The sequence below is a fragment of the Daucus carota genome, chromosome 5 (genome assembly GCF_001625215.2).
Source record: "Daucus carota subsp. sativus chromosome 5, DH1 v3.0, whole genome shotgun sequence".
Lineage (NCBI taxonomy): Eukaryota > Viridiplantae > Streptophyta > Magnoliopsida > Apiales > Apiaceae > Daucus > Daucus carota.
In genome coordinates, this window is record NC_030385.2 from 6,139,606 (window position 1) to 6,165,980 (window position 26,375).

At 33.4% G+C, this 26,375-nt stretch overlaps 3 protein-coding genes across 3 annotated transcripts; 1 reads left to right on the plus strand and 2 right to left on the minus strand.

The window, feature by feature from the left end:
* Positions 1-839: 839 nt before the first annotated feature.
* Positions 840-5,354, minus strand: LOC108219975 (uncharacterized). The gene is made up of 9 exons (XM_017393585.2): positions 5,208-5,354; positions 5,004-5,123; positions 4,850-4,917; positions 2,525-2,633; positions 2,347-2,415; positions 1,698-1,755; positions 1,295-1,530; positions 1,151-1,202; positions 840-1,043 (listed from the first exon to the last, which is right to left on the minus strand). The coding sequence occupies exons 1-9, from the start codon at positions 5,208-5,210 to the stop codon at positions 976-978; spliced, it is 783 nt and encodes a 260-aa protein (XP_017249074.1). The 5' UTR covers positions 5,211-5,354; the 3' UTR covers positions 840-975.
* An 8,027-nt stretch (positions 5,355-13,381) lies between these two features.
* Positions 13,382-20,270, plus strand: LOC108220530 (beta-galactosidase 16). The gene is made up of 19 exons (XM_017394328.2): positions 13,382-13,669; positions 14,541-14,636; positions 14,998-15,110; positions 15,198-15,264; positions 15,365-15,457; positions 15,797-15,940; positions 16,148-16,242; positions 16,326-16,434; positions 16,608-16,692; positions 16,775-16,893; positions 16,999-17,163; positions 17,289-17,470; positions 17,887-17,978; positions 18,270-18,379; positions 18,557-18,658; positions 18,734-18,835; positions 19,078-19,223; positions 19,341-19,671; positions 19,961-20,270. The coding sequence occupies exons 1-19, from the start codon at positions 13,505-13,507 to the stop codon at positions 20,126-20,128; spliced, it is 2,484 nt and encodes an 827-aa protein (XP_017249817.1). The 5' UTR covers positions 13,382-13,504; the 3' UTR covers positions 20,129-20,270.
* Positions 20,271-21,626: 1,356 nt separating this feature from the next.
* Positions 21,627-25,712, minus strand: LOC108222291 (metal transporter Nramp6.1). Its single transcript, XM_017396212.2, has 13 exons — positions 25,554-25,712; positions 25,253-25,331; positions 25,112-25,152; positions 24,848-24,926; positions 24,665-24,769; positions 24,301-24,410; positions 23,762-23,943; positions 23,547-23,616; positions 23,074-23,247; positions 22,882-22,986; positions 22,671-22,802; positions 22,491-22,586; positions 21,627-22,114 (listed from the first exon to the last, which is right to left on the minus strand). Exons 1-13 carry the CDS (start codon positions 25,632-25,634, stop codon positions 21,785-21,787), a joined length of 1,584 nt encoding a protein of 527 aa, XP_017251701.1. The 5' UTR covers positions 25,635-25,712; the 3' UTR covers positions 21,627-21,784.
* Positions 25,713-26,375: the final 663 nt, after the last annotated feature.

Below are 26,375 nucleotides of genomic sequence, written 5' to 3' on the forward strand. Positions count from 1 at the left end.
GTATGATAGGTCAGTATTTGGTTTTACACGTCTTATTAACTTAATATGTTCCATACTATATTATTAATTTATCAATAACGAAATATTAAAAGATTTATTGATTGATTTATATCTGATTTTATAGATCTCCTTAAATTATAACATGAAAAAAAAATACGTATTTTAACATTCTTAGTAAAATATATATGTTCGACCTAATTTTTAATTAACCATTTGACGAAATTAATTATTAAGAATTTATCATCTGTTAAATAAAAAAATTATTTAATCATATTATTCTATCATAATTATATTCTCACAATAATATTAATTTAAGTTAAAATATATACGATAAAATAGCAAATATTATAACCGCCCGTGCATTGCACGGGTTATAAGCTAGTAATATTAATATACCATAACCCATTGCATTCTTCAAAAATGACTTATTTGATAATTAACCCTTAAATAATCTAGCTAGATTTTCAATTGAGAGAAGCATTAGCCTTCAGGCTTTTAGGGGTCCTTTTAAACCCCAAGGGGACCTTTTCGAAAATTAAGTATATTTTGATTTAATTATTAATTATTCGAGCCTTATTTTTAAGATACCTCTCTCCTTGTATTATCCTATATTTTATAATAAATTCTTAACACTCTCTTTCTCTCTACTTTATATTGTGTTTTAATAAAGAAATCTTCAATAATAAAATATTAAACATTTATCAAAGATAAGACACATTGTTGGAGTTGAAATTTGTTAAATATATTCTAAATCACTAAAAAATCAATTTTTATATTATATTTAAGGTTTGAACTCGACACTGGTAAACTTGCTCTAATATGAACACAACACAGCTGTATACACGCATTAACTAATATAAAATAACATCCCTTTTTCCAAAATAATAATCCTGTCGCCATTAACTTCTCTGCCATCACATGATTCAAAATAAAAAATAACAGGCATGATATGATGTCTTCTCTATTATCATCTACTTAAACTAGGAGGACTGCATTGATGCAACCATCATTCTCAGGGTTATTGGTCACTTGAGCATATTTCCCTGCGATTACCCCAAATATTAAAGTATTAGCTACAAATAGGCAGAGAAGTTATGTAAAACACTTTGTGTTGATCTGATGTTCTAATCAACAACAAAGCTATGCTTACCCCATACAACTTTTCCGGCAGGTGTGACAAGACCTAGTTCGCTAACATTCACCTGATGAAATATATACAATCAGGAATCAGGAATAATGGTTGGAAAAACTAAATCAAATATTGCATGATAATGTATAGCAACCAGTTGCTTACCTCTATGATAGTTCCTCTGGTTACAACGCCAAGAGATGTGTACATTGGGCCATTTGGATTCTTCTTCACACCAATCATCTCAAGATTGAACGTGCATTTCAGCTCAGGGTGCGTCACATGGGCTTTTGTAAATCGCAAACCAGAAGGACGGATGAAACGCTCATACTTTGGGGGCTTTCTTGTAAACCCTTGTCCCACAAATGTTACCTTAGTAATCATTCTTTTCCACTGTTTAGCTGCATAATAACATATGATCAACAATCATATAAATTGTAGAAGCAAAACATACATCTTGACAAAATAGTTCTCATGAAGCACAATGACTGAAACCACTGCCTATCTCACATTATATAAAAGCATAATAAGCAATCACCTCAGCCAAGGTGGCATGCAGAATACTTACTTTTACGTTTACCAGTCCTGATCACTTTAAACATCTCATCTTCAGCCACAGGCCTGACCTGAAAAGTCAAATCCCCTCCAATTACTAATTATGGAATTTAGACAAAAGGAACAAGACTTCAACAGATAAATGCATTAGCATCTTTTGACGAGCACACATAGTTGATAATGATATCGACGATCATGCAGAAATTTATATGAACTAGTAGTGCCTAACATCAATCCATGAACAGTAGGCATGCGTCAATTCATGCTGCACACTGTATAAGCGTAGGAGGAGAGATTCCACCATCCTCTAAGAACTCTGTTCCTATTGCAGAGTCAAGTTTTTATACACTACCTTAGTTGTAAACATTTTTTATTCTTGTGTCTTCGGTTTTTATTAAGTGCTATATGAACTTTAGATGAAATTATGAACCAGAAAAGCACAAGAAAAGTATGGAAGAGGTAGATATTTTGTCCAGAGTTTTGAATGCTTGCATAAAGTCGCAAAATTATTTACAAGTCACACTCAAATAAAAAAGAAATAGAATGTATCCAAAGACCAAAGTCAGAATTGACAAAACATTTCTTGTGCTGCAAAAACTTACATATATGATGCAAGGGACAGATGCAAAGAATAATAATTAAGAAAATAAACAGGAACCTACCTTTGGCAAAGGAACATCCCATTTACCAGCTTTCTCTTTCCTCTTTTGTTTTATCGTATTGCTAAGAATCTACATAGAAAAAAAAAACAGATATATATAATTAAACCATTCTAAAACAGAGATACATAGAGACTTCCTCAAAGTTATTCATCAGTAAATGAAAGCCCGAAAATATCACCTTCGCTCGCGTCGTATTTTCACGATCAAGAAGATAAGAAGGGATAGCCCCATCATGAACTTCATCATCAACCTTACGTCTGCTGGAGCTTTCTTCATGCATAGCCAACCTATAAACATTACAAATAAGTGCACATATACTTGAGCAAGATACAGACATAAAGCTCGAAGAGATAATCTTATAATTACAAAGAATACCAATTTTGGATTAGTAATTACTACTTTTACAATTGCGTAAACATAACACCTCCCCCCCCCCCCCCCCCCCCCCAAAAAAAAAAAAAAACGCCAATAGAAGTAAAAACTTAAATGAAAGTTAAAAACGAACACATCCTAGAAGCTAACATGTTCAATTGATGATAGATATTGTTAGTCACATACAAGTTTGTTACGCTGTAGTGTTGATGTGTGCATATAGTACCCTAGCAAGATCAACATGACAACATATGCACATGTACAAGGAAAGGAAAATATCAAGGCGGTGATGCTGCTCCTACTCAATCTCCAGTTCTATTTCCTCTAACTATACAGTTTCATCCTTTGATGCCAAGGAAATAAGAATAGAACTGAAAGGGTCATACACAGTAACAACTTTAAGTGTTATATTAACCAAAAGAAAAGTTTCTGCACGAAATTATATATTTAAAAAACTAATGAGAACTTTTGAATATAAATGTTATTCAAATTTTATCTCGTGTTTTAAGTACCACTTAACCATACTGCAATTATTAATAAAACAGCATAATCTAAAATTGAGAATTATTTGAACCATGCGAACTAGTTAGATGCAAGGGGCACAGGGTTCATAGTACCTGCACACTTACACTTGCATTAAGGAGAATGAAATTGGATGTATGACCACATCAAATCACTATTACATTATTAGATCTATAATATGAACATGTTTTGAAAGAGCAGAATATAGATATTTGAAGAAAGAATACCCTTAAGAACATTAAATTGAAGAATTTTAAAATTTACTTTTAAAAAGAGTACAGAATATAAAATACTATCAGAATGTATATCTAATATACTTTAACTTATACTTTTCAGTTCTTTCAAATTATAAAAGAACAATTTTTTTTATTTTTAGTCATTTAGTCAATTCGACTACATGACTATTATTGACGAAGCTGATATCAGAAATGCCATATCTAACAAATGCAAGCAAGAATTTAACTGCACACAAAAAAGTACGCATCAAAACTTTTACTTGTCACCGAGTAGCAAGGAACTCTACATAACTTATTATCTAAACGGCTTATACACCCTTAAGTTGAAATGAGCTTATACCCCGTATAAGCTATTTTGTGTTAACTGCTTATAAGAAACTCTAAAATTAAAGGGCTTGCAAAATCATATATACAAAATACTCCTTCCATCCCATCTTAGTAGTCTCTTCTGAAAAATAAGGCATAAAGAAAAGTTAGTTGAATTGTATATTTCAAGTATTACCCCTATTTTTTGAATTAGTTTCACCTACAAGTGTAATAAATTAGCACTGGAAATGATAAAAATAAGAGGGTAAATTTGAAAATTTGTACATAAATTTGAATGTAGAGATAGACAACTATCATGGGATAAAAAAATTCCTTCAAAAGCAACTACTATTTTAGGATGAAGGGAGTATACCATTTGATCATGTGTTGAAGAAATTCTGAATTCAATTCGATAATAGTACAATGTATGACGTATCAAACTGATTATAAATATCTAAAAGCGAAGGAGACAGAATTTTTCTGAAAAGAATTCCATTTTAATGTTTCTCTTTTGATCTTCCCTGGCCATTTATATAAATTTTACAACCCTATTCAGCATTTAACATCACACAAACAAAGTGAACACTTAAATTTGTTTTTACATCTAACTTATAGATGTAGTCGGTGATCACTTGGCCCTGTCCATATGGTATCATCACTTAATATTTATAATGAAATAAATAGCTAAATCTTCCTGTACCGAATTATACTTGATATATAACAACCCTGATAAATTGGTCGCTATCCTACTGTCATGTTCACTTGGATAGAATGAAATTTGCCCTCTTGTTTGTGGAATATTTATAATTTTAGGTCCGTCCTTCATTACTTTTAAATCAATTTAAAACTATAATCCCCCCTCCCCTCCACCTTTGGTTTAGTTCATAAATTTAAGAAGCTCGCGTATCTTACCAAAGCTGAACCTAGAACAATTTCATTATGTATAAAAGTATTTCTCATAGAAATACTAATAATAACATAAATACACCATATCCAAGAGCATAAAATAAACTGAAGAGAGAGAGGAGAGAGAGAGAGAGAGAGAGAGAGAGAGAGAGAGAGATTACGTTTTCTTCATAAGAGCCTTTTCAGCATAACGTTTCTTGGCGAACATCTTACCCTTAATACCCAAAGCCTGCCAATTGAAAAGCAATGAATACACATATACACATACAAACACATATACATAGAGAGAGCGCTAAGGCGAGAAAGAAAACAAACATTTTGAGCGGTTTTGGAGCGCTTGTGAACTTCACGAGCCTCCTTCTTGCGCTTGCGGTCGAAGTGATCAAGACGATACCCACTACGCTTCCTGTGAAGCTCAATATAATCTCCTTGAGGCTACAATTCATCAGTTCACCACTCATTATACATCAAATTTTCAGCAAATATATACATACAACAGATGCTATACAATCCACATACCATGGCTGTAAGTATAGATGACGGAGGGATAAATCAAACCCTAGTAGCAGCGGCAGCTCGGTTGGCTTTTATTATTCGGATAAGGGCCTTGTGTTTTCAGTTACGGGCCTGTTTATTTCTGCCCTTGTATTGGGCCTTATGTATCACGTTCCTTCATTTATTCAGTCATCTATTTCGATCTTTTTTTCAATTTTGTGAGATTTTATGAAAAAATGACCCATAATATCGTAATTTAAAATTAAATTAGTGAATAAAACCGCGCTTCGCGGTGGCGTTATAAACTTTGATACGAATTAATATTATAATTTATAATTTATAATAGCATAAAAATTATCTTGAGTCACTTCCTGTTAAACATATCAGTAATAAAAATATATTATAATTAGTATAAAAATTTGTTTAAGTGGTCATCCTGTAAACCACAATACTAATAATAAAATTAGTTCGAACCCCCTCCCGTCAAAGACAATATCAATCCATAATTATTATTTTTATGATAAAATCAAATATTGTAATTCAAATCAAAATTTGTTTGAGCCGCTCTCCTGTCAAACACAAAACTAATAGCAAAACATTATATTTAGATATTATATGGTGTATGTTTTAAGGGAGGGTTCAGCTCAGTCATTACCAGATGCATTAGCGCCAATCAAAAATGTTTGGGTAAGTCCCATGTGAAGAAGGTCATGGGCTAAGGTATTATATTCTTATTATAGCACACACTATTTTATTTGTTGTGCACTAAGCCGGGGGTCTTCACGGAAACAGCCTCTCTACTTTAAGGGTAGGGGCAAGGCTGCGTACATCTTACCCTCCTCAGACCCTGCTCTAAGCGGGATATACTGAGTATGTTTGGTTTGGTTTGGTTTTATATTTAGATATTAGTTTGAGTCGCCTTACTGTCAAACACAATACTAATAAAAATTATTCTAATTATGATAAAATTAAAGATTATAATTGGATAAAAATTATTTTGAACCGTGGTCCCGTTTTAACAAAAAAATATATTATAACATAGATAAAAAAATAATTTTAACCACTTTCCCGTCAAACATAATACTAATAGAAAATTTATTGTTATTTAGATAAAAATTAGTTTAGGCCGCCTCTCGTGCCCGTCAAACACAATACTAATCAAGAATCATATACATTATCATAAAATCAATATATGATTCCTATTTTATATATCTTATTTTATTTATTAATTATTTTTATTTTATGATTCCTATTTATTAGTTAATTATTATTAATTTTTTATGCTTGTAATTTTTTTGCTATTAGTCTTTACAATCCTTTATTTTGTATTCAAAATTTAAGAAAATTATAAGACTAAATCAAAAATAAAAATTGTACGTATTACCTTACAAATAAAATAAGACTATAAGTTTTATAAATTTTGAAAATAAGAATGGTATTTTTTAACCTGATTTTCAGGTTTTAATTTATTTTCAATATGAAATTTAATTAAGAAAATTATAAGACTAAATTCAATAATTTTAGACACGCCGAGTTAAAAAATTTTATGATTCGAACATATCGTGTTTTCTAATTTATTATTTGTGTCTACTATTTAGACTCTTAGACACAGCTGTGATTACGGACCTAGTATTAGATTATTTTTCTATATATATTATCGAAAATAAAATTTTATAACATAAAATTCAACTACATCTTGTATATATCTCATCAAAAATAAGAATTGTACATATTACCTTACAAATCTTAAATATAAATTGTATTTTATCTATTATTGTTAGTTATAATCCTATTTCTTTTAGGATTACTAAATAAGAAAAGAATTGTATCATCTTTAGAATTCAATAAGAAATACTAAATAAGAAAAGAATTGTATCATTTTTATAATTCAATAAGAAAAGAATTGTATTACTTTTAGAATTCTTGAACCTAATTTTTTGAATTATAATTATATTTTTCTCTCCGAAATTTAAGAAAAATTACAAGACTGAATGAAACAATTCTAGAGACGCCTACATCCTCCTTTATTTATATATATACACACACACATACGAGAGTAAAAGATAATGAAGGGATTGGGGCTTTCCACCGGAGAAAACCAGTGGAAACCCCTATATTTACTTGAAAAAAGACAAACCCTAATATAAGAAAGGAGGGTGGCGGCCGCTTATGTTAATCTTTTAATATGGTAAAACCATTTAACCATTTAACAAAAGAGTTTTACATAATTTTTCAGAAAACGAACAATATGTGCATGACAGAGCTATTAAGAAAGACATAGTTTACAAGCAAATTCAAGGATGAAACCAGACTTAAGTAAAAGTTTCTACACAGATAAGACCATGATCAAACTCTACAATGGATCATATTGGTATGACCGATAGCCCACACGTTTTAGCTACAGCACCCCTTCACCAGCATGATGCAACACCCTTCACTAGCACATTTGGTCACTCGGATTTTGGTACATTTCACTATTGCAATTCTGTTAGGATGGGAACCTATGCCACGCAAGGTGAAGATGTTGAATATTTGACTTTAGACACATCAGTTTGTCAAGACAACACTTCCAACTATACCAACATCTGTGTTAGTGGCGGATCTCGATAGGCTTTAAATTTTGTTCTTAATTTTATATTCACATGATGCATATATTTAAATTGATCTTCATAAAAGTAAGTGTTGCACTAATTTTTTAAGTGAAAAAGGAGGATAATAACAACTTTTGTACTAGTTTTTCCGAGTGAAGAAAAAAATATTAGATTTTCAGAAAAAACATCAAACTACTAGTTCTTCCGAAAAATTTGCATGAATCAATGTCAAACACAATGGTGAATCTTGCCAAGTAATAAAAAAATATAACAAATAATAACACTCGTTTGTTGCATCAGAACCACGCAAATGCAGAATGGTTTTGAATTTAAAATAACACATGCTTCTGTCAAAAATGGAAGTATCTGCATCCAACCACTTCTTAAACAATATCCGGGAAGCCACAGAGTTTTATAATAGCAAAATTTCATTATTTTTACCTTCTGTAAGCACTACTCTGTCTATCAGAAAAGCACTACTCTGTCTATCAGAAACACAAAAGAAAGTTTACACTACTTGAAAATCTTGGAATATGGTACTATTTCCGTAATTTTGATTGCCAAGGGGGAAGAACTTCGGGAAAAACATAAATTTTCTTTCTAACAGTGCCACAGAAGAAAGGGTAATATGTCATTCAAATCACCTAGTCTATAGTCTTGGCAGAAGGCATCAGCCTCCCCCAAAATGAACAAAATTTTAGGCACCTTGATCATCTATGACCAATCTGTCGAATTTATCCACAAGCTATTCTTAGGCAATCTTACTTGAACATTGTTGCTTTTGGAAACAATTATGTCAACTTAATTTGATTTAAGAACTAAGATTTATTACTCTAACTTAACGTCGGGTAATATCAAGCCCATATATTTCTGCAGCTCGGGAAGTTGCAACAGCTCTGGTATCTCTTTTTCCATCAGCGGCCACAACTTGTCCCAAAGTTAATACTTCATATAAAAAATTAAGACACATTCCATTATTAATTCATATACTTTAATTATTAATTAAGTATATGTGATCTGATTGTTATTAATTGATGATTATGTGTAGGAATAATATATTAGAATAATATAATAATATTAAAATTATTAAAATATTTGAATTATTAAATTTAGTATACTAGTTTTAAAAAAATATTTTGTTATTAATCCGATTAAAAAATATATATTAAGGCTAGCCGCATTTATGTGCGTGCGATTTTCATTTTTTCTAGTTCTATTGTTTATGAATTTTATACAAAGGATGAAAGATGTGGCATTTTCAATTAGTTAAGTAACTTAAAGAGTGTTGCATATATTTAAATTGATCTTCATAAAAGTAAGTGTTGCACTAATTTTTTAAGTGAAAAAAGAGGATAATAACAACTTTTGTACTAGTTTTTCCGAGTAAAGAAAAAAATATTAGATTTTCAGAAAAAACATCAAACTACTAGTGATATAAATAATGTCGTGTAACGGTAAAAAAATTGTATAATCCTAATATTAAATTATTTTTTTTGTGTTATCATCTTTGTATTGAACATTCTGATCAAGGTGGAGATGACTTCTTTATGTTGTGAAACGCTAAAAAATTACATTATACGATTATTAAAATTTTGTTTTTGTATCATCATTTTGGTATTGAACATTCTAATTAAGGTGAAAATGACTTGTTTATATTGTGAAACGGTAAAGAATTACATAAAAAATGAATATTAAATTTTGATTTGTGTGTTATCATTTTGGTATTGAAAAAGTTACTAATATAAAAATGATTTTAACGTTGATTTTAATATAATCATTCAAAAAGTTAACATAAATCGATTAATCATCATTACAAATATTATATATGACCCCTTAGTTACGGAATTGGCCACACATCTAATATTGTGATCATAGTACGCAGAAAGTATCTACTCATAATCAGAATCTTGAGTCCTACCTCTTCATCCTATATCAAAAAATAAAACGTATCAATGAATATCATGAATTGTGACTTGAAATATCACAGAAATAATATTTAATTGCACAAGACTTATTAGTTACTACTTTAAGTCGGTGTAAAAGTCCTGTTTTTGTTCCACATCACCCTCTAATACTATAGTGTGAATCCAATCTCTGCACTTCATGAAGTGCATAAGCTTGGTATTAAGACGCTATTTTTTATAAGAACATTGAGTATTACATATATGAGCCACACAAGGCTTATCCAATTCTATTAAAATCAACCATGCTCTTACTCCGATCCTTTGTCGATGCGCGTTGCGGCGGTCTATTAAAATTATATTGATAATTTAAAATTAATATTTATAGAATGAAAAGGAAAATACCTGAGACTATATATGTGATTAATCCGAACACTAATCATGTGTTGCATAAATAATATTTTCATGTATACAAAATGAACCATATAAAAATTAACAACAACAAACATGTTCGATGAAGAAAACAAATATTATAAAAAATAACCAACAAACATGTATCAATAACAGTTAAATTATTGACTTTTTCATCCATCAATATCATATACAGACTACATTGTTCTCCACTGTTTCGATTTGTCGACTCCCACATTCGACAAACGTTTACTCTTGTTAGCCAATCACCTTTATCGCCATTTAAAACATCTAGCTAGTGTAACTCATTATTGTACTTGATGGAGAAGATAAATAAGCTAAAAAAAATTGCGTGTGTTAAATTTTATGATGTCTAACTTGAATTTATAGGAGTTGATTTGAGAAAAAGACTAGTTTATCAAAAGTTCTTTTGGTTTTTGATATACACCTTTTCCAAAAATATGATGATAGGTTCAAATTCTGATTTGATTTTGATATTTTGAAAAAGGTAGTTTTGAAACTTTCTTCCAATATATCCGAAACAAAAAAAGGTAATTTTTATTTTTGATATTTTTTTCATCCAAAAATTCCAGAAAATTAGAAAATATCAAAAATCCTTTTGGTTTTTGATATACACCTTTCCAAAAATACGATGATAGTTTCAAATTCTGATTTGATTTTGATATATTGAAAAAGGCAGTTTTGAAACTTTCTTCCAATATATTCGAAACTAAAAAAGGTAAATTTTATTTTTGATATTTTTTCATCCAAAAATTCTAGAAAATTAGAAAAATAGAACAGAGCTCTCTGAGAGACGCCACCTAAACGCCCCATGCAAACTAAAAAATGTAAATTTTATTTTTGATATTTTTCCATCCAAAAATTCTAGAAAATTAGAAAAATAGAACAGAACCCTTTGAGAGGTGCCACCTAAACGCCCCATGCTTCTCCTTTATATAAGTATATAAGTATATTGATTAAAATGCCTCAAATAACATAACACCTAAAAATGACCCCTACTATGATAAATAGGTGGCAGGCGTGTAGCGTCTTGTGTAACAGCAGACTAGAACACAACATCATGTTTGCGTTGCATGTGTGTGTGTATATGTATATATATATATATATATATACACACACATATATAGGCTCATGATCAAATGGAAACCACTCTTAAAATAAAAACTAGAAACCAGTTTCTCTACCACTATTTATAACTACGGGTATCACTAATTTATACCGCAGTAATCACTGTTTTTATACAGTATGTAAACAGCGATTTTTATTATCAAAATTGAGAAAATCTACTTATCTAAATTATTGATAATCGATTATAGATGATTAATTTCATCCGTAGGAAGGTTCTGTTAGGTATCAGCCCATTACAATGGTAGCATGGACTTTGGTGATCCAAAATATATAAGGATAATAATTGTATGTTTAGACAATTATTATAAGATATGTCTTGGTCACAAAGATAGAAGACCTAGTTGGAATTGGATTCTGATTTGAGTCGGAAATCAGAATTGGATTAGGACTATGTGTAGCTGTTTTAGAATTAGATTCTGATTTGTCTAGTTTGAGATGGTTATATATACATAGTCATATTGTGTTTGATAGGTGTGCTCAAGATGTAGACTTAGGTATCGCTTGCGGGCGGATGCTTGAGTGGTAGGCTTGAGTATCCAAGTTTGGTTGATTGTATTATTGATAAGGGATTTGATTAATAATACAAGTTGGGACGTGGGTTTTCCCCGCCAAATATATTGTTTTGTGTGTGCTTTGCATTAGAGATTGAATCTCATATTTTTATCCCTACAGGTTCTTGGTGGTAGGAAGCCGCAAGAGAAGTTGTATGATGATGGTAAGTAGTCGTTAGTTTTGTAAGTTATGATGGAAAGTGTATGTGACTATTGGTGATGATAGACAATGGTGGCAAGTCATGGAAACGTCTGGTAATGGTGGTAAGAGGTCCATTATTACGATTTGGGTGAAGATGATGGTCATATACGTTGCATATATGTGTATATATATTTATATCCGCGAGATATGCTATATATAAATTAGTGATATGTTATGCACAAATTAGTGATTTCTGTAGTTAAAAATAGTGATAAAAAACTGTCCAGAAAGTCATACTCCAATAGAAACCAAATTAGTCTGAAAACTAAAAACCAGTTTCTGGACAATTTTTTATCACTATTTTTAACTACAGAAATCACTAATTTGTGCATAACATATCACTAATTTATATATAGCATATCTCGCGGATATAAATATATATATATATACACATATATGCAACGTATATGACCATCATTCTCACCCAAATCATAATAATGGACCTCTTACCACCATTAGCAGACGTTTCCATGACTTGCCACCATTTTCTATCATCACCAATAGTCACATACACTTTCCATCATAACTTACAAAACTAACGACTACTTACCATCATCATACAATTTCTCTTGCGGTTTTCTACCGTCAAGAATCTTCCTACGGATGAAATTGATCATCTATAATCGATTATCAATAGTTTAGATAAGTAGACTATACTTCCTGAACCAAATGACCCCTCAAAACTATAAACAAATGATCTTATTAATTTTGATATTTTTTCTATATAATAAAAATAAAATATAGGTAATATAATAATAAATATTGCTTTCAAAAAAAAAATATTAAAATTACATGAGCATAAATTAAGGAATATAATTGGGTATATTTAAAAAGCCATATATAAATGTTAAAATAACATGCGCATAAAGGAATATAATTAAGTCCGTATTTTAAAAAGGCAATATGGTGATTTGTTTCCTGATTGGAGCATGCACGCTGTAAATACAAAACCATACGAACCAGAGTTTGGAAATTATATTCTAGAAAAAGAAGAAAATACAAACTTACCCGTTTGAAAAAACGATATAGACAAGAACAAACAACAAAACTAAATTGAAGATTCTAACGTAGTGCTGCAATGTGAACAACCATGTAAAGACGAATTTCCTAATATTCAAAATTTATCGTTCAGATTTAACAAATGAACCCTTAGAGTGACCGATGTTGCAAGTTGAAGCAGTGCTGATGATTTAAAAAAGTTGGTTAACAAATTTCAGTTGCAAAATATTGGTGCGAAGCCCAAATGTGATGAAGCATCTTAACGACGTCGTCGTCATCTTGTGAGCATGTTTGAGCATTGCTTCAACGCAACCCATATATAGCAAATGATGACACAAGAGACCAACTGTTTAAGGAGCGAGATTATTTCCCTGTTACGTTATTATCAAGATGGTACATCTGTACATTTACACGTATGTGAGTGGCTATATATATTAGTTAAGTCACATTGTTGTTGTATGTTCTGCTTTGGTTTGGTTTGTGTTGTTGGAAGTAAAGATATAGTTAGCTCTCGGAAATGGGACGGTCAGTGTGTTGGGCAGCTGGGTTAGTGATGATGCTGGTGGTGGCGGCAGCGGCGGACGGTGGAGATGTTGAATACGACGGGAGGTCATTGATAGTCAACGGGAAGAGGAAGATTCTGTTTTCGGGGTCTATTCATTACCCTCGGAGTACTCCTGATGTATGTGTATTTATAAATTTCATTCTCTGCATATAACTTGTTAATCAGCCAGCACTACTAGAAAAACTGTCTACGACATCGATGTTTAAAAATCGGTTACTCAGACGACCGATGTTAAAATCATTAAACACATTAGTTATTTTTAAAATGATGTTATCGTGAAATTTAAGCACCAGTGTCAATAGTTGTTTTTGAAAAGTGAGAATCTTGAATTAGCCCATGTCTAAGGGCTTTTTTCCGGTAGTGCTGGATTAAGTTGCACAGCGAGTATGTATGTTGGCAATGCATGCAGATATTTAGTTTTCTAGAAATGTATAATGATCATTCAAATCTCGTTTTGCAGGGTAGGTAGGATGTTACTTTTGGCGTGTGTTTTTGTCATCCTACCTACACGCAGGGGCGGATCTAGGAAGAGGCACGGGGACACGTACCCCTCCTAATTTTTTTTTGACATTTTTTCATCATTCTAAATTTTACAAAATTATAAAAATGCCCCCCAAAATTTGAAAATATATAGGTGTTTTCCGAAAATTTACTTGGTACCCCCTAAGATTTTGTGTTTAGATCCGCCCTGCCCCTATAAAATATTGTCTCATAATTCACGGACTAGCTTAGTGTTTAATTTTTAAAAAGCAGTTTTGAGAAAACAACGCCTCAGCTTCTTCGAATTGTAAACGCCGCACAGCATGCCGTAATTTGTAATCTTCAGTCCTCCTTTGGTCTGCACACAGCTAGCCTTGTATAAGTAATGACAACTATAATTCATTTTCAAACTTATTACAACTAAAAGTAGTTTTTTAAGCATTAGTCACAGGGGCTGCTTTAGTTGTACAGTTTGATGTAGATAAGTTGTTGTATTGTGTGCATGCAGATGTGGCCATCTTTGATTTCCAAAGCCAAACAAGGAGGATTACAAGTTATACAGACATATGTATTCTGGAACCTCCATGAACCTACACCTGGACAGGTGACAATCTTCACATTTTATCATATATTTCCTCTGGTCCTATTTATAGGTCATTTGACTATAACTTTACATGTTTTAGATATGCAGTCAAAATTCAAATGACTGATCACAGTAGGTCGTTTAATTATCTACGTGTAACTTTATGTGTTTTAGATATGCAGTCAAAACTCAAATGACTGATCACAGTAGGTCGTTTAATTTTCAACATGTAACTTCACGTGTTTTAGATATGCAGTCAAAACTCAAATGACTGGATCAGAGGGAGTAATATATACTCCTGCAGTCCTGCTCTTGCCTTGTCCATCTATTACAAGTCTACTCAATAACAGAGTTTGTGCATCCTCCTTCTCTATATTTGCAGTATGATTTCAGTGGAAGGAATGACATAGTAGGCTTTATAAAGGAGATTCAAGCTCAGGGATTATACGTGAGCCTGCGCATCGGGCCTTTCATTGAGGCTGAATGGACATACGGGTAAAACCTAGCTTATTTCTTTGATTTTTCCAATCCTAACACCTCCTTTTCGCATAATTATACAAATCAACTAATTTCGTATTGCAGAGGTCTGCCAGTTTGGTTGCATGACGTCCCTGGAATTATTTACCGAACTGACAATGAACCGTTTAAGGTAAAGCAAAGGGACTACGATCATTGAATCCCAATGCAGAGTAAATCAGGACTAAAATGTGCTTACTGTGTCTTACTATCTTATTATATACTCACTGCAGAATCTGATGCACAACTTCACAGCTAAAATAGTCGGCATGATGAAGTCCGAGGGACTATATGCTTCCCAAGGAGGACCAATCATTCTATCACAGGTACAGATTGCGTGCCTGTTTGGGCAAGGAGACTTCTGGCTTTTTTTTTGCTAAGAAACCGGCTTCTACTTTTCTTGACCTGTACTTGTGTAAAAAACCAGAAGCACTTGTAAGAAGCACAGAATGCTAGCTTTTATTTGAGGAATTCTATTTCTTTCCCAAACAGTTTAATCATTTTTAAGTCTTAATTTACTTCTCACTTCTAGTCCACTTCATTACTTTAAGCAAGAAGCATTTTTTTTAAGTTTATCCAAACGGCCGCAGCTGTCATGTGTTGACTGGCATCTTTCATTTAGTTTTTAACTCTCTTCACAACTAATGATATGAAAGCATGTATAGATTGAAAATGAGTACAAGAATGTAGAATCTGCATTTCATGAGGGAGGACCAGCTTATGTTCGTTGGGCCGCAGAAATGGCTGTGGGACTCCGTACTGGTGTGCCATGGATGATGTGTAAGCAAGACGATGCTCCGGATCCAGTGGTTAGTTTCATATCAACACTAGGCACTCACAACTTAATCTGCAAGTTCATATTAGATAATTTTAGTATGTTTTCATCACACTGGAAAAATCCGAAATATTCAAATCTTTTTCTTTTTAGTATGCCACCTTAGCTTTGAGCCCTCTCTGCTCCAGAATTATCAGCTAATTGATGCAAACATCGAATTCTTTTTCTTTCTGACCTGCAGATAAATGCATGCAATGGTATGAAATGCGGAGAAACATTTGTGGGGCCAAACTCGCCAAATAAGCCTTCACTCTGGACCGAAAACTGGACATCATTGTAAACTCAGATCATTTATATGATTTTAACTTAAAGCTCTAGATTGCATAACAATTTTAACCTTCCTCTTAACTCTTGTGAAGCTTACAAACATATGGTGAAGAAGCGCCTATAAGATCAGCCGAGGACATTGCATATAATGTTGCACTATTCATAGTGACAAAGAATGGGAGCTTCATAAATTATTATATGGTACACACTATACAGACTATAACAATCTTGTAGTCTAAAATTTCCCTTCCAAATACATATTTTCATATGACTGTACTTATATATGTTAACTGAAGTTTCATGCTAATGAAATCCATGTACTCTGAGTTAATAATTTCCTCAATCATGATACATTTCTGCTTTTATAAATATAGTATCACGGAGGAACCAATTTTGGAAGAACGGGAGCAGCCTACATTATAACAAGTTATTATGATCAAGCTCCTCTTGATGAGTATGGTACGTTCTGCAAAGATTTGAATAGCTTAGCAGTGGTCTATATTCGAAACAGAAAGACTGACAAATATCAACTATTATTAAGGTCTGACCAGGCAACCTAAATATGGCCATCTAAAGGAACTTCATGCAGCAGTAGACTCATGTTCAGAGACAATACTTTCAGGAACAAAAAACAACTTATCTCTGGGCCAAAGCCAACAAGTGAGACACTTATCACTTATGACTTATGAGTAAGATACATACACATTTTTCATTTCATATTAATATCTTAACATTGATTGAATCTCGTGAATCTATTTGAACCAGGCATACGTATACCAAGGAAAATCAGGAGAGTGTGCGGCCTTTCTTGTGAATACTGATAAACGCGAAACAGTTCATGTGGAATTTAAAAATTCTTCATATCAATTGCCGCCAAAATCAATAAGCATCTTACCTGATTGCAAGACAGTAGCATTTAACACAGCAAAGGCATGTTTAATCACTGACTGCAAATGCATACTTTTTATAAGAATGCATTTTACATATGATTCTGGGTTCACTTGTTGAATTGGTAAACTCACAAGACATTTGATTCTGCATTCACTTGTCAATAGGTGAACACACAATTCAACACACGTTCAATGATACCGAGCTTGAGGCTTAATTCTGCTGAAAGATGGGAAATGTTCAGTGAACCTATTCCCCAGTACAATGAGGCCATAATCAAAGCTAATATGTTGCTGGAGCAAACGAGTACTACAAAAGATGTATCTGACTACCTTTGGTATACATTCAGGTAACCGAGAGTAGGCTTTACGCCTTAAATAAATTAGTGAATGAAGTAAGCTTCAATTAACTTCTGACCTAGTTTCTGATCTTTTAAATCACTGTGTCACTAGTCAGAGATATTTTTTAGTCCTGAAAAGTATGGCAATTTTTAAATAGGAATATCAAAAGGTTGCAACCTCGTATGATAAACCTCTATGAGAAAAATGTTATACTCCCCAACAGAAAACACAGAAATTTACTCTGGCCTCGTCTGTATTTCTTAGTACACCTGTATTCTAAGTTGGTAAGAAACATACTACAACAATCAAATGTTGACTATAAATTTATTTGAATACCTGATAGTATAATATACAGAAGAATGTCAATGACTAACATACTGTATCACCAAATTATTGTTAACTGCTACTATCCTTCAAATGACAGCCTTCAGAAGAACTCCTCTGATTCTAAATCTACACTCAATGTCGACACTCTTGGACATGCTATACTGGCGTATGTAAATGGAGATTTTGTAGGTAAGCATCACTTCCTACAAAATGTGCAAAATGTTTAATAATAACTATTATCGTAATACAACAATTTGGCTAAGATACCAGACATTAGAAAATGGAACTGTGTAACAGTCTGACTTTACAAAAAATAATTTGAAGTAGTCTTATCCTGAATTTGATGGTGAAACAAACTGAACCACTTGATGTTTTACATTTCCTGCTCAGTGCTTCAGTATATTCTAACCAGAACTTACAAATTCTAATGCTTTTTAAACTTTATTAGCTTAACTGAACTTCACTTTTCTTTATCTTGAGGTTCTGCACACGGGTCACGCAAAACTAATACTCCCAGTCTGCAGAGCCAAATTCAATTAAACAGAGGGGTAAACAAGATAGCATTGCTTAGCGTGATGGTTGGATTAAAGGTAAGTCAATTTTGGACTCTATTTTTGTATAATAATAACACAATTGCAAAATCTTAATTCTTATGCAACCTGGATATGTTGTTAAATAAATTATACAAAAGAAACAAGGATCATCAAGAAAATTAAAGTATAATTTTTGCTGAAACAATGTTACTTACTTCAACCTGTGACTTGAAGGATTCGGGGGCATTCCTAGAGCACGTGTATACTGGAATACGAAGTGTGACTATACAAGACAAACAAACTTCAAATTACACACACTATCCTTGGGGCTATCAGGTTAGTAGAACTCTTCCTTAACAATATGATAAAATGACTAGTCCTCTGTCTAATTGGATAAATGAAATTTTAAAGGTCGGATTGCTGGGTGAGAAACTGCAAGTGTACACAAGCACGGGATCAAGTAAGGTGGAGTGGAACAAGTATAGTTCATCCAAGCAGCTCACATGGTATAAGGTAAGAAACTACTTATTCTCCTCTCTTAATGATTTATTAACATCAAATCCAATGTCAATGAGTACCTATGATTGTGCCAAAAAAAGGTTTATCAGCTGTAGTCACACAATAACAGCTCATCTTTTGGTTTCTATTTTTGATACTCTGGTACAAGAATTTAAGTACTCAAAAACAGAATGTCTTCAACAAGGCTTCAGCACTATCTAATGCACCATATCTTTTTCTTGGTCATAAATTGACAGACAGTATTCGATGAACCTGAAGGCAGTGAACCTGTTGCATTAAACCTTGGTTCCATGGGAAAAGGCGAAGCCTGGGTGAATGGCCAAAGTATTGGTCGGTATTGGGTCTCATTTCATACCCCCGCAGGAAAGCCATCTCAGACATCGTATGTGATCACTATTGAGAGTTACCCTGACTCTTTATAAATGGTTTACAAGTTTGTTTAAGATGGTATAAATTGTTAGAGGCCATATTCTAATACCTTTTGTTATTCATTTACAAGGTACCACGTGCCTAGGTCATTCCTGAAACCTAAAGGGAACTTGTTAGTTTTATTCGACGAAGAATTTGGGAATCCTCTTGACATCTCCATAGACACTGTCTCTGTCACAAAAGTGTGCACTCACATCTCAGAATCAAGTGACCGAATAATTTCATCAAAGGGGGATAAAAAGAAGAAGCAAGAAACGTCGGCCAAAGCTCATCTTCGTTGTCCCCCAAAAAAGTTCATCTCCAAGATCCTATTTGCAAGCTTTGGTACCCCTTTGGGCGACTGTGAAAATTATTCAGTTGGAAGGTGTCATGCATCAAACTCTAAAGCAGTTGTGGAAAGGGTAAGTTTAATATATAGTATACTTTTGTGCTCTCATTTTCTTCATACTGCATTATTATTGCTGCATGGAACCAGGGGCGGATTCAGGAATATTTTTTTAGGAGGCATCAAGCAATTTTTCGAAAAACACCTATATATTTTCAGATTTCAGGGGACACTTCGATAATCTTCTTAAATTTAAAATGGTGAAAAAACGTCAAATTATCTTTTTGGGGCACGTTTCCCTCATTGCCTCTTACTGGATCCGCCTCTGCCTGGAACTAGTACTTATTTGAATTACACTTCTCCAGGCTTGTGTGGGAAAAAGAGAGTGCTCAGTTGGCTTGTCGTCCAAAAAGTTTAAGGGTGACCCATGCCCAGGCGTTCCTAAACACCTTATCATTCAAGCTCAATGCCATTCTCATCCGGACCTCTCTTTAAACTTGACAGCAAGGGAACAAAGTAACCTTCTTTCATAGGCTTAGGCAGCTTAGGCTTGTTGTTAAATAAAGTTCAAAATTACTTTTAATCCCTCTCATGTATTAAATGCAGCTTAGAACGCTGCTAGTTTTGGTGCCTGTATTCTTGGATCATCAAAAAATTAATATTTTATTTTTTCAATATGCGATAGTATTATTATATACCGACATTTCTTCTCGCTCGAAACCCAGTTGAGTTGAGAGTGGATCACGGCTCCTATTTCTAGGACATACATTTTCTTTATTTCCATATTTAAATATAAGAATATTAATGGTCGAACTCAAATCTCCCAATGATCTGAGCAATGATGAGAAACTTTAAAATCTAATCGAACCAAAATTTCCAATAACACCTTTTTTTTTAAAACCAAAAAAAACTGAGCAATTATTATAAACCAAAACGAACCAACCAATTGAATTATTTCTGTTCGGTTTTGATTTTAAGTAAAAAAAACTGAATTTCTAAAAAACCTGCATTATATTTTGTGAACCTAATTTTTTTTTTTTTTTTGAAATACTTGTACTTGCATTAAATCAAATCACTTGAAAGTACATCTGATAGGAAGTTGGGAGCAACGCTATCCCACTCCTTAAGATCTGACATAGAACGAGACACTCTAACTAACAAGTAAGCGACCTCATTCGCAGACCTAGGTACGAAACGTACTAGCACATCTTCAAATTGCTTAATCGACTCAACACAATCACCAACAATAGAATGAAAATATGATCGACCAGGGTTACCATTACATGCATCTGCCAACAATTTTGAATCTGTTTCGAAGACGCATCGTGTGAAACTATGTTCCTTCATCCAAGACAGAACCTCCCTAAAGCTTAGTGCTTCAGCCTCTCGAGGTGACCACGTCCCTTGCTTCTGCTTGCACATTGCCTTCACAAACTGACCCCTCTCGTCTCGGATTACTCCACCCACACCTATGCTGTTCAAATCCGTAAATATGGCTGCATCTATATTAATCTTCATACTATAATAAGAAATAAAAAACTTATCAAGAAAAAAAAGAAAAGCAGGAAAAGGTCTGAAACAAGATATTATCAAGAAAAATAAAAGAGTAGGAAGAGATCTGATTTCTTCGAGATTAGCTCTTTATGATTCCATTCAGTTTGCACTTCTTTCACTTTATAATTTTTTATTTCAGTGAATGTTTCCACAAAACCTATTACATTACACCTGATAAGATTAAGATTCAGGTAGAAAATGAGGGTGAATACAATAAATTTCATAGTCCTAAGAGAGTATAGATCGATAATGATCATCAGTGGATCTAGGAAGAGGCGTGTCACCCCAAAATTTAAAATATATATAAGTGTTTTCTGAAAATTTGCTTGGTGCCCCCCAAGATTTCGTTTCTAGATCCGCCTCTGATAATGATGGTGATGCTTTGTATGATTTATAAGGCCTTCATGCAAGATCTCACTGGAGTTATTGTCTTTTTCTGGATTCAGAGTGCAGGAAAAAATTTATTCTGAAACAAGGTTTTACTCAAAAGAGACCCTGCATTATCATAAAAAATACATGGATCTTGTTCATTGGATTGCATATAACTATCTAACTAGCTCCATGAATATTCATAGTGTCACAAATATAATACATGTGCAGGACGTGACGGCATTTATGCTATTATTACACCCCCTCTATCTAGGCAATGGAATATCGGCAAGATCTTCTCTGTAAGGAACTTGATCAATCATTTCAGTATCTCTATCTCCGGTTTCCATACGTGTTTGAACCACATTGTCAAGCTTTGTTTTTTCAACAAAGGTAATGGCAACGTCTTTCCGGAACATAAGATAAATAACTGATATAATGTAGACGGCCATCAAGGGGAACACAACTATACCTATGAAGACATTTGCAATAATGTGCAAGCCATTGTGAAGTATCCAATTAATGAATGTTGTTGTCAGATAATAGATGTTGATGCCGATGATTCCAAGTCCTAGTATCCATGAAATCACTATAATCTGTATATATAAGCAGAAAAAATGGGAGAGTTAAAAGGGCCTTTGGGTAAGTTTAAAAAAGTGCTTCTTGAAAAAATGGACTAGAAGTGAGAAATAAATTAAGACTTAGAAGTGAGAAGTAAATTAAGACTTATAAGTGATTAAACTCTTTGGGAAAGAAGTATAATTCCTAAAACAAAAGCTAGCATTCTCAGCTTTTTATAAGTGCTTCTGGCTTTTTATACAAACGGATCAAGAAAAATATAAGTCGATTTTTTCTCAAAAAAAGCCGGAAGGGGGTATTGCCAAACAGGCACTTTAAGTCTTTGACTTATACTAAAGATAAAAGCCAGACAATCCAGTTTTCACTAGAGGGAGGAAAGTAAGAACAACTTACATATATTGAGTTCTTATGTGGACCCATCTTGGTAGCACTGCTACTGAACTTAAGGAGTGGAATGAGCGCGAATGGAAGCTCAAATGACAATATCATCTGAAAATTTTGTTGCAATAAGAATTTGACGCCTTTGTGTGATATATATACAAGTGCTTGAATTATCATTGTGAGTATGCTTACAGATGCAATTATAATGAGTCTGCCAGCCCCAGAAGTTCCACCGATGATTGAGACGATTAGACTAGGCGTTATGGCGATGCATCTTGTCAACAAATTTCTAGCCCAAGTCCGCATTTTGAGATCCAAAAACCCCTGATGATGCATCAGTCCATGAAATTAGATGGCATTTTCAGGTTATAATAGGATGGAATTACAGGTGTAAAAATTTAACCTGCATAATATATTGTCCGGCATAAGTTCCTGTAATGGTGGAGCTTTGTCCTGATGCTAGTAAAGCAATGGCATACACAGTAGAACTGGATTTCCCCAACACATTCTGCGAAAAACAGGACATGATGCAAGAGTTATGCACGAGGGATAGCTGTATAGATAATAAACACAGAATTTTCGAGCCTAGTCATACCTTGAGAAGGAAAGAAGCTGAATTAAGGGTTAGATCACTGCATCTATCTACGTCAATAGCTGAGAGGCTGTTGCTTGAGCAAACAGTACCCGAAACTGATATAATGGACACGTTAATTAAAAAGGCAACCGCTAGTGCAAATCCGCTCTCAATCAGAAAGTATTTGCAGGCATCCTGTGTGGTATTCAGAATATAAATAATTACAATTAACTATATGTGAATGATGAATATAATCTAATTAAAGCAATCACTCTCCGGAGAAGAAAGTGAAATAAACAAAACAAAAAACAATATTGCATTCTAGGACCAATGGTATTGAGCATTAATATAAATTACTACGCACTTTCTTGCGGCCTTCTGAGGAAAAACTGTTCTTTTTGTATAATCTATCTATAGAATTACCAATAATACTTGTATAGATAGATTAGATACAGGTTTTGAGAGATAAAACAGAAGTGAATATTTTAATTTACATTGATGCCCTGAACAGAGTCTGGGATTTTCCTGGAGAGTACAAGAGCCGAGTGAAGGAAGAGATTATGCCTGTTGACAAAGGAAAATATTGTGAATTAACATTTCAAAGCTAACTTTAATTCTAACAAGGAATCAAGGATGAATGAATATATTATCATGATGCTTACGTTAAATACAGTATAAGAAAAATGCATGAGGTCAGAAGAAATCATACGGCATGACAAGGGCGCCTAACAATGCAATGGCATCCCCAGTGGCGCCTTGGCCCTTGAGTTTTGGGATGAACATTCCTTTTATTACATCTACTGCAGGAGGCTTTACATAGCTCAGTTCTCCAAAAAAACACGCGGCCATCACAAACACGAGTACTGTGATCAACAACTCCAGCTTTCTCACCTAAGTAAAATTAACAATTAACATGTATGTAAAGAAATGAAATTATTGGTGTGCGCTTTAATTTTCTAAAACTTTGCTGTTTAAATCAGAAATAAAATTATTGGTGTACACAAATGAACCACAAAGGATATGAAATGAAGCTAAATATCGTGTGCTAATTAAAGTGTAATCATCAATTAGCTGGTTAAGTCAACTTGTAAAATTATACTTGATTAATTAAATAAGTGCCGATATGAATCACCATTCTTAAAGGACATAGAGAATATCTACAGCAAAAAATTCCAAAAAGTGTGGCCGATATTTTATGGGAGATACTATTGATACTTTCTGTGCAGAATCAGAGACAAAATCACTTACCCCGTATCTTTGCAGGCCAAGCAGTAACAGAGTGCTGAAACCAGTGAGGAGAACTCCAGCCCAGACTGGAATATCAAATAGTATGTTCAACGCAAAGGCTGTCCCTATCACTGTTTCAAAATGAAATTTATAATTAATTTGTTCACGAAAATGAATCAATGATATGATGATGATGTTATTCAAGTTAAAATTCACTAGACACCATAGTTAAGTAACCTCTACGACGATGGTAACATGTTAAGTTTCCAATTCTTTTGATATCCGGAATATATTGTGTTTATCCCGATTATATTGTGTTTATGTGTTAATAATAATATATGATAAATGAAAAGTGTGTGTACATAATTTTACACAAAAAGCATGCCTTCAGGTATATCTGCTGCTATAACCGCAACCTCAGCTAGCAACCATAAACAGTATTTGACATGTAATGGATATTCAGCTCTGCATAACTCTGAAAGGTGCATTCCTGTATATTTTTATGAAATCAAAAATCAGTATCATACACGAAGACGAACTTAAATGCTATGAAATATATGTTACCTACCGGTTGTGACTCCAAGATTCGCGGCAAGGGATTGTATAATGAGAGCGAATATAAGGCCGACAAGGATGATCCAGAGCAACTATATAATCACAACCAAGTCAGTTTACATGTTACGGCAAACCTACTATAACAATAGTATTTTATATTACACTCAAGCTAAAGATTCTTATGTCCACCAGACTGCAATTCTTAAAATATGGCAACCAAAATGGTATGGTACAGTACTATTATATAATGTTGTTAAAAAATAAGTAACTTAATTACCTCATATCTGTGGTTTGCTCCGGCCTGCAAATCCGTTTCCACTGCAGAGAGACAGGTTTGATTAGTAATAACACATCGATGGCGAGGTGAAAGTGATATATATAAACACTTGAAGGAGGGAGAGGAAGAAAATCAACTTACAGTTTCCAGGATCAAGGTAAGCCAATGAAACTAGGAAACCAGGACCAACATATGAAAGGAAATTTTTCCATTTTGGTTTCTGATAATCAACATATTAATCAGGTTAAAATAAATCAAACAAGGTTAAATTATTATTTAGTTTGGTACTAGTAGATTAATTACTTCATTCAAGTAATTAAGTAGTCAATGTGTGTGTGAGAATGTGATCAAGTAGAAAGAATTAATATAAGGAGATTTAGCTTCAAAAAGAGAAAAAAGAATGCAAGGAGCAAAAACATGCATGAGAAAGAGTGAGATGGACCTGTTTACTCTGCTTATGCTCCTCATCTCTGCTGTTGTTTACACTTCCATTCGCTTGTTCTTCTTGCTGCAGGCTCCCCATCTCTCTCTCTCTCTCTCTCTCTCTCTCCCTCCCTCCCTCCCTCTCTCTCTCTCTCTCTCTCTCTCTCTTTCTCTCCCTCTCCCTCTCTCCCTCTCCCTCTCTCACTATCTCTCCCTCTCCCTCTCCCTCTCTTTCCCTCTCTCTCTCTCTCTCTCTCTCCCTTCTCTCTCTCGCTCGCTAACTGCAATGGGCGGCTAAGCTATATGTAAGCTGGCCAAAAAACAAGATTATCTTATGGACTTGTGATTTAGTAAGCAAATGTGAGTTTTATATTAGAACTTATATATTGTGATGACCGTTTAGTATGAGGACAAATTTCATTTCGGTCTAGTCATATGCAACTTATCTGTCTGTCTTTTCTTCTACTTCTTCAACTCAACTTTATTATATGTACCTTAGCGATCATTTTCTGCAGAAACTTAAAATATTTATCCAGGACTATTAGTTTATCATTCATGTTCTGTTATATTGGTAGAATCTCCAATTATTTTCTGACAGCTCTGTACGTGGTTTCCAAAATAAAAACGATTCCTTTTCTTCCGATTGACGCTTTAAGAGCACTCCGTCGTCCGTCCATCTCATTTCTATACTTTTTCAAATTCATCAACTAAATATTAATATTGATAATCATCATTTTATTCATTTTTCTTTCTCTTTAGTATTCTCGTGAGAGCATCTCCAACCATCTAAAGCCCTTGGCTAAAAGTTGAGTTGGCATATCTAAAATAAAAAAATTTAGCC

Bases quoted from the DNA above. Each gene is read 5' to 3' on its own strand.
- LOC108219975 (XM_017393585.2), bottom strand. The intron at 4,918-5,003 runs GTTTGTTTTCTT...TTCAATTGGCAG, and splicing joins GCTCCAAAACCGCTCAAAAT to GCTTTGGGTATTAAGGGTAA. The intron at 1,531-1,697 runs GTAAGTATTCTG...GTTATTATGCAG, and splicing joins CAGGACTGGTAAACGTAAAA to CTAAACAGTGGAAAAGAATG.
- LOC108222291 (XM_017396212.2), bottom strand. From the start codon at position 25,634: ATGGGGAGCCTGCAGCAAGAAGAACAAGCGAATGGAAGTGTAAACAAC. The intron at 23,617-23,761 runs GTATGATTTCTT...CTTTGTCAACAG, and splicing joins TTAGGCGCCCTTGTCATGCC to GCATAATCTCTTCCTTCACT. The intron at 22,587-22,670 runs GTAAGCATACTC...CAAAATTTTCAG, and splicing joins GACTCATTATAATTGCATCT to ATGATATTGTCATTTGAGCT.
- LOC108220530 (XM_017394328.2), top strand. From the start codon at position 13,505: ATGGGACGGTCAGTGTGTTGGGCAGCTGGGTTAGTGATGATGCTGGTG. The intron at 15,265-15,364 runs GTAAAGCAAAGG...TACTCACTGCAG, and splicing joins CTGACAATGAACCGTTTAAG to AATCTGATGCACAACTTCAC. The intron at 15,941-16,147 runs GTTAGTTTCATA...TCTGACCTGCAG, and splicing joins ACGATGCTCCGGATCCAGTG to ATAAATGCATGCAATGGTAT.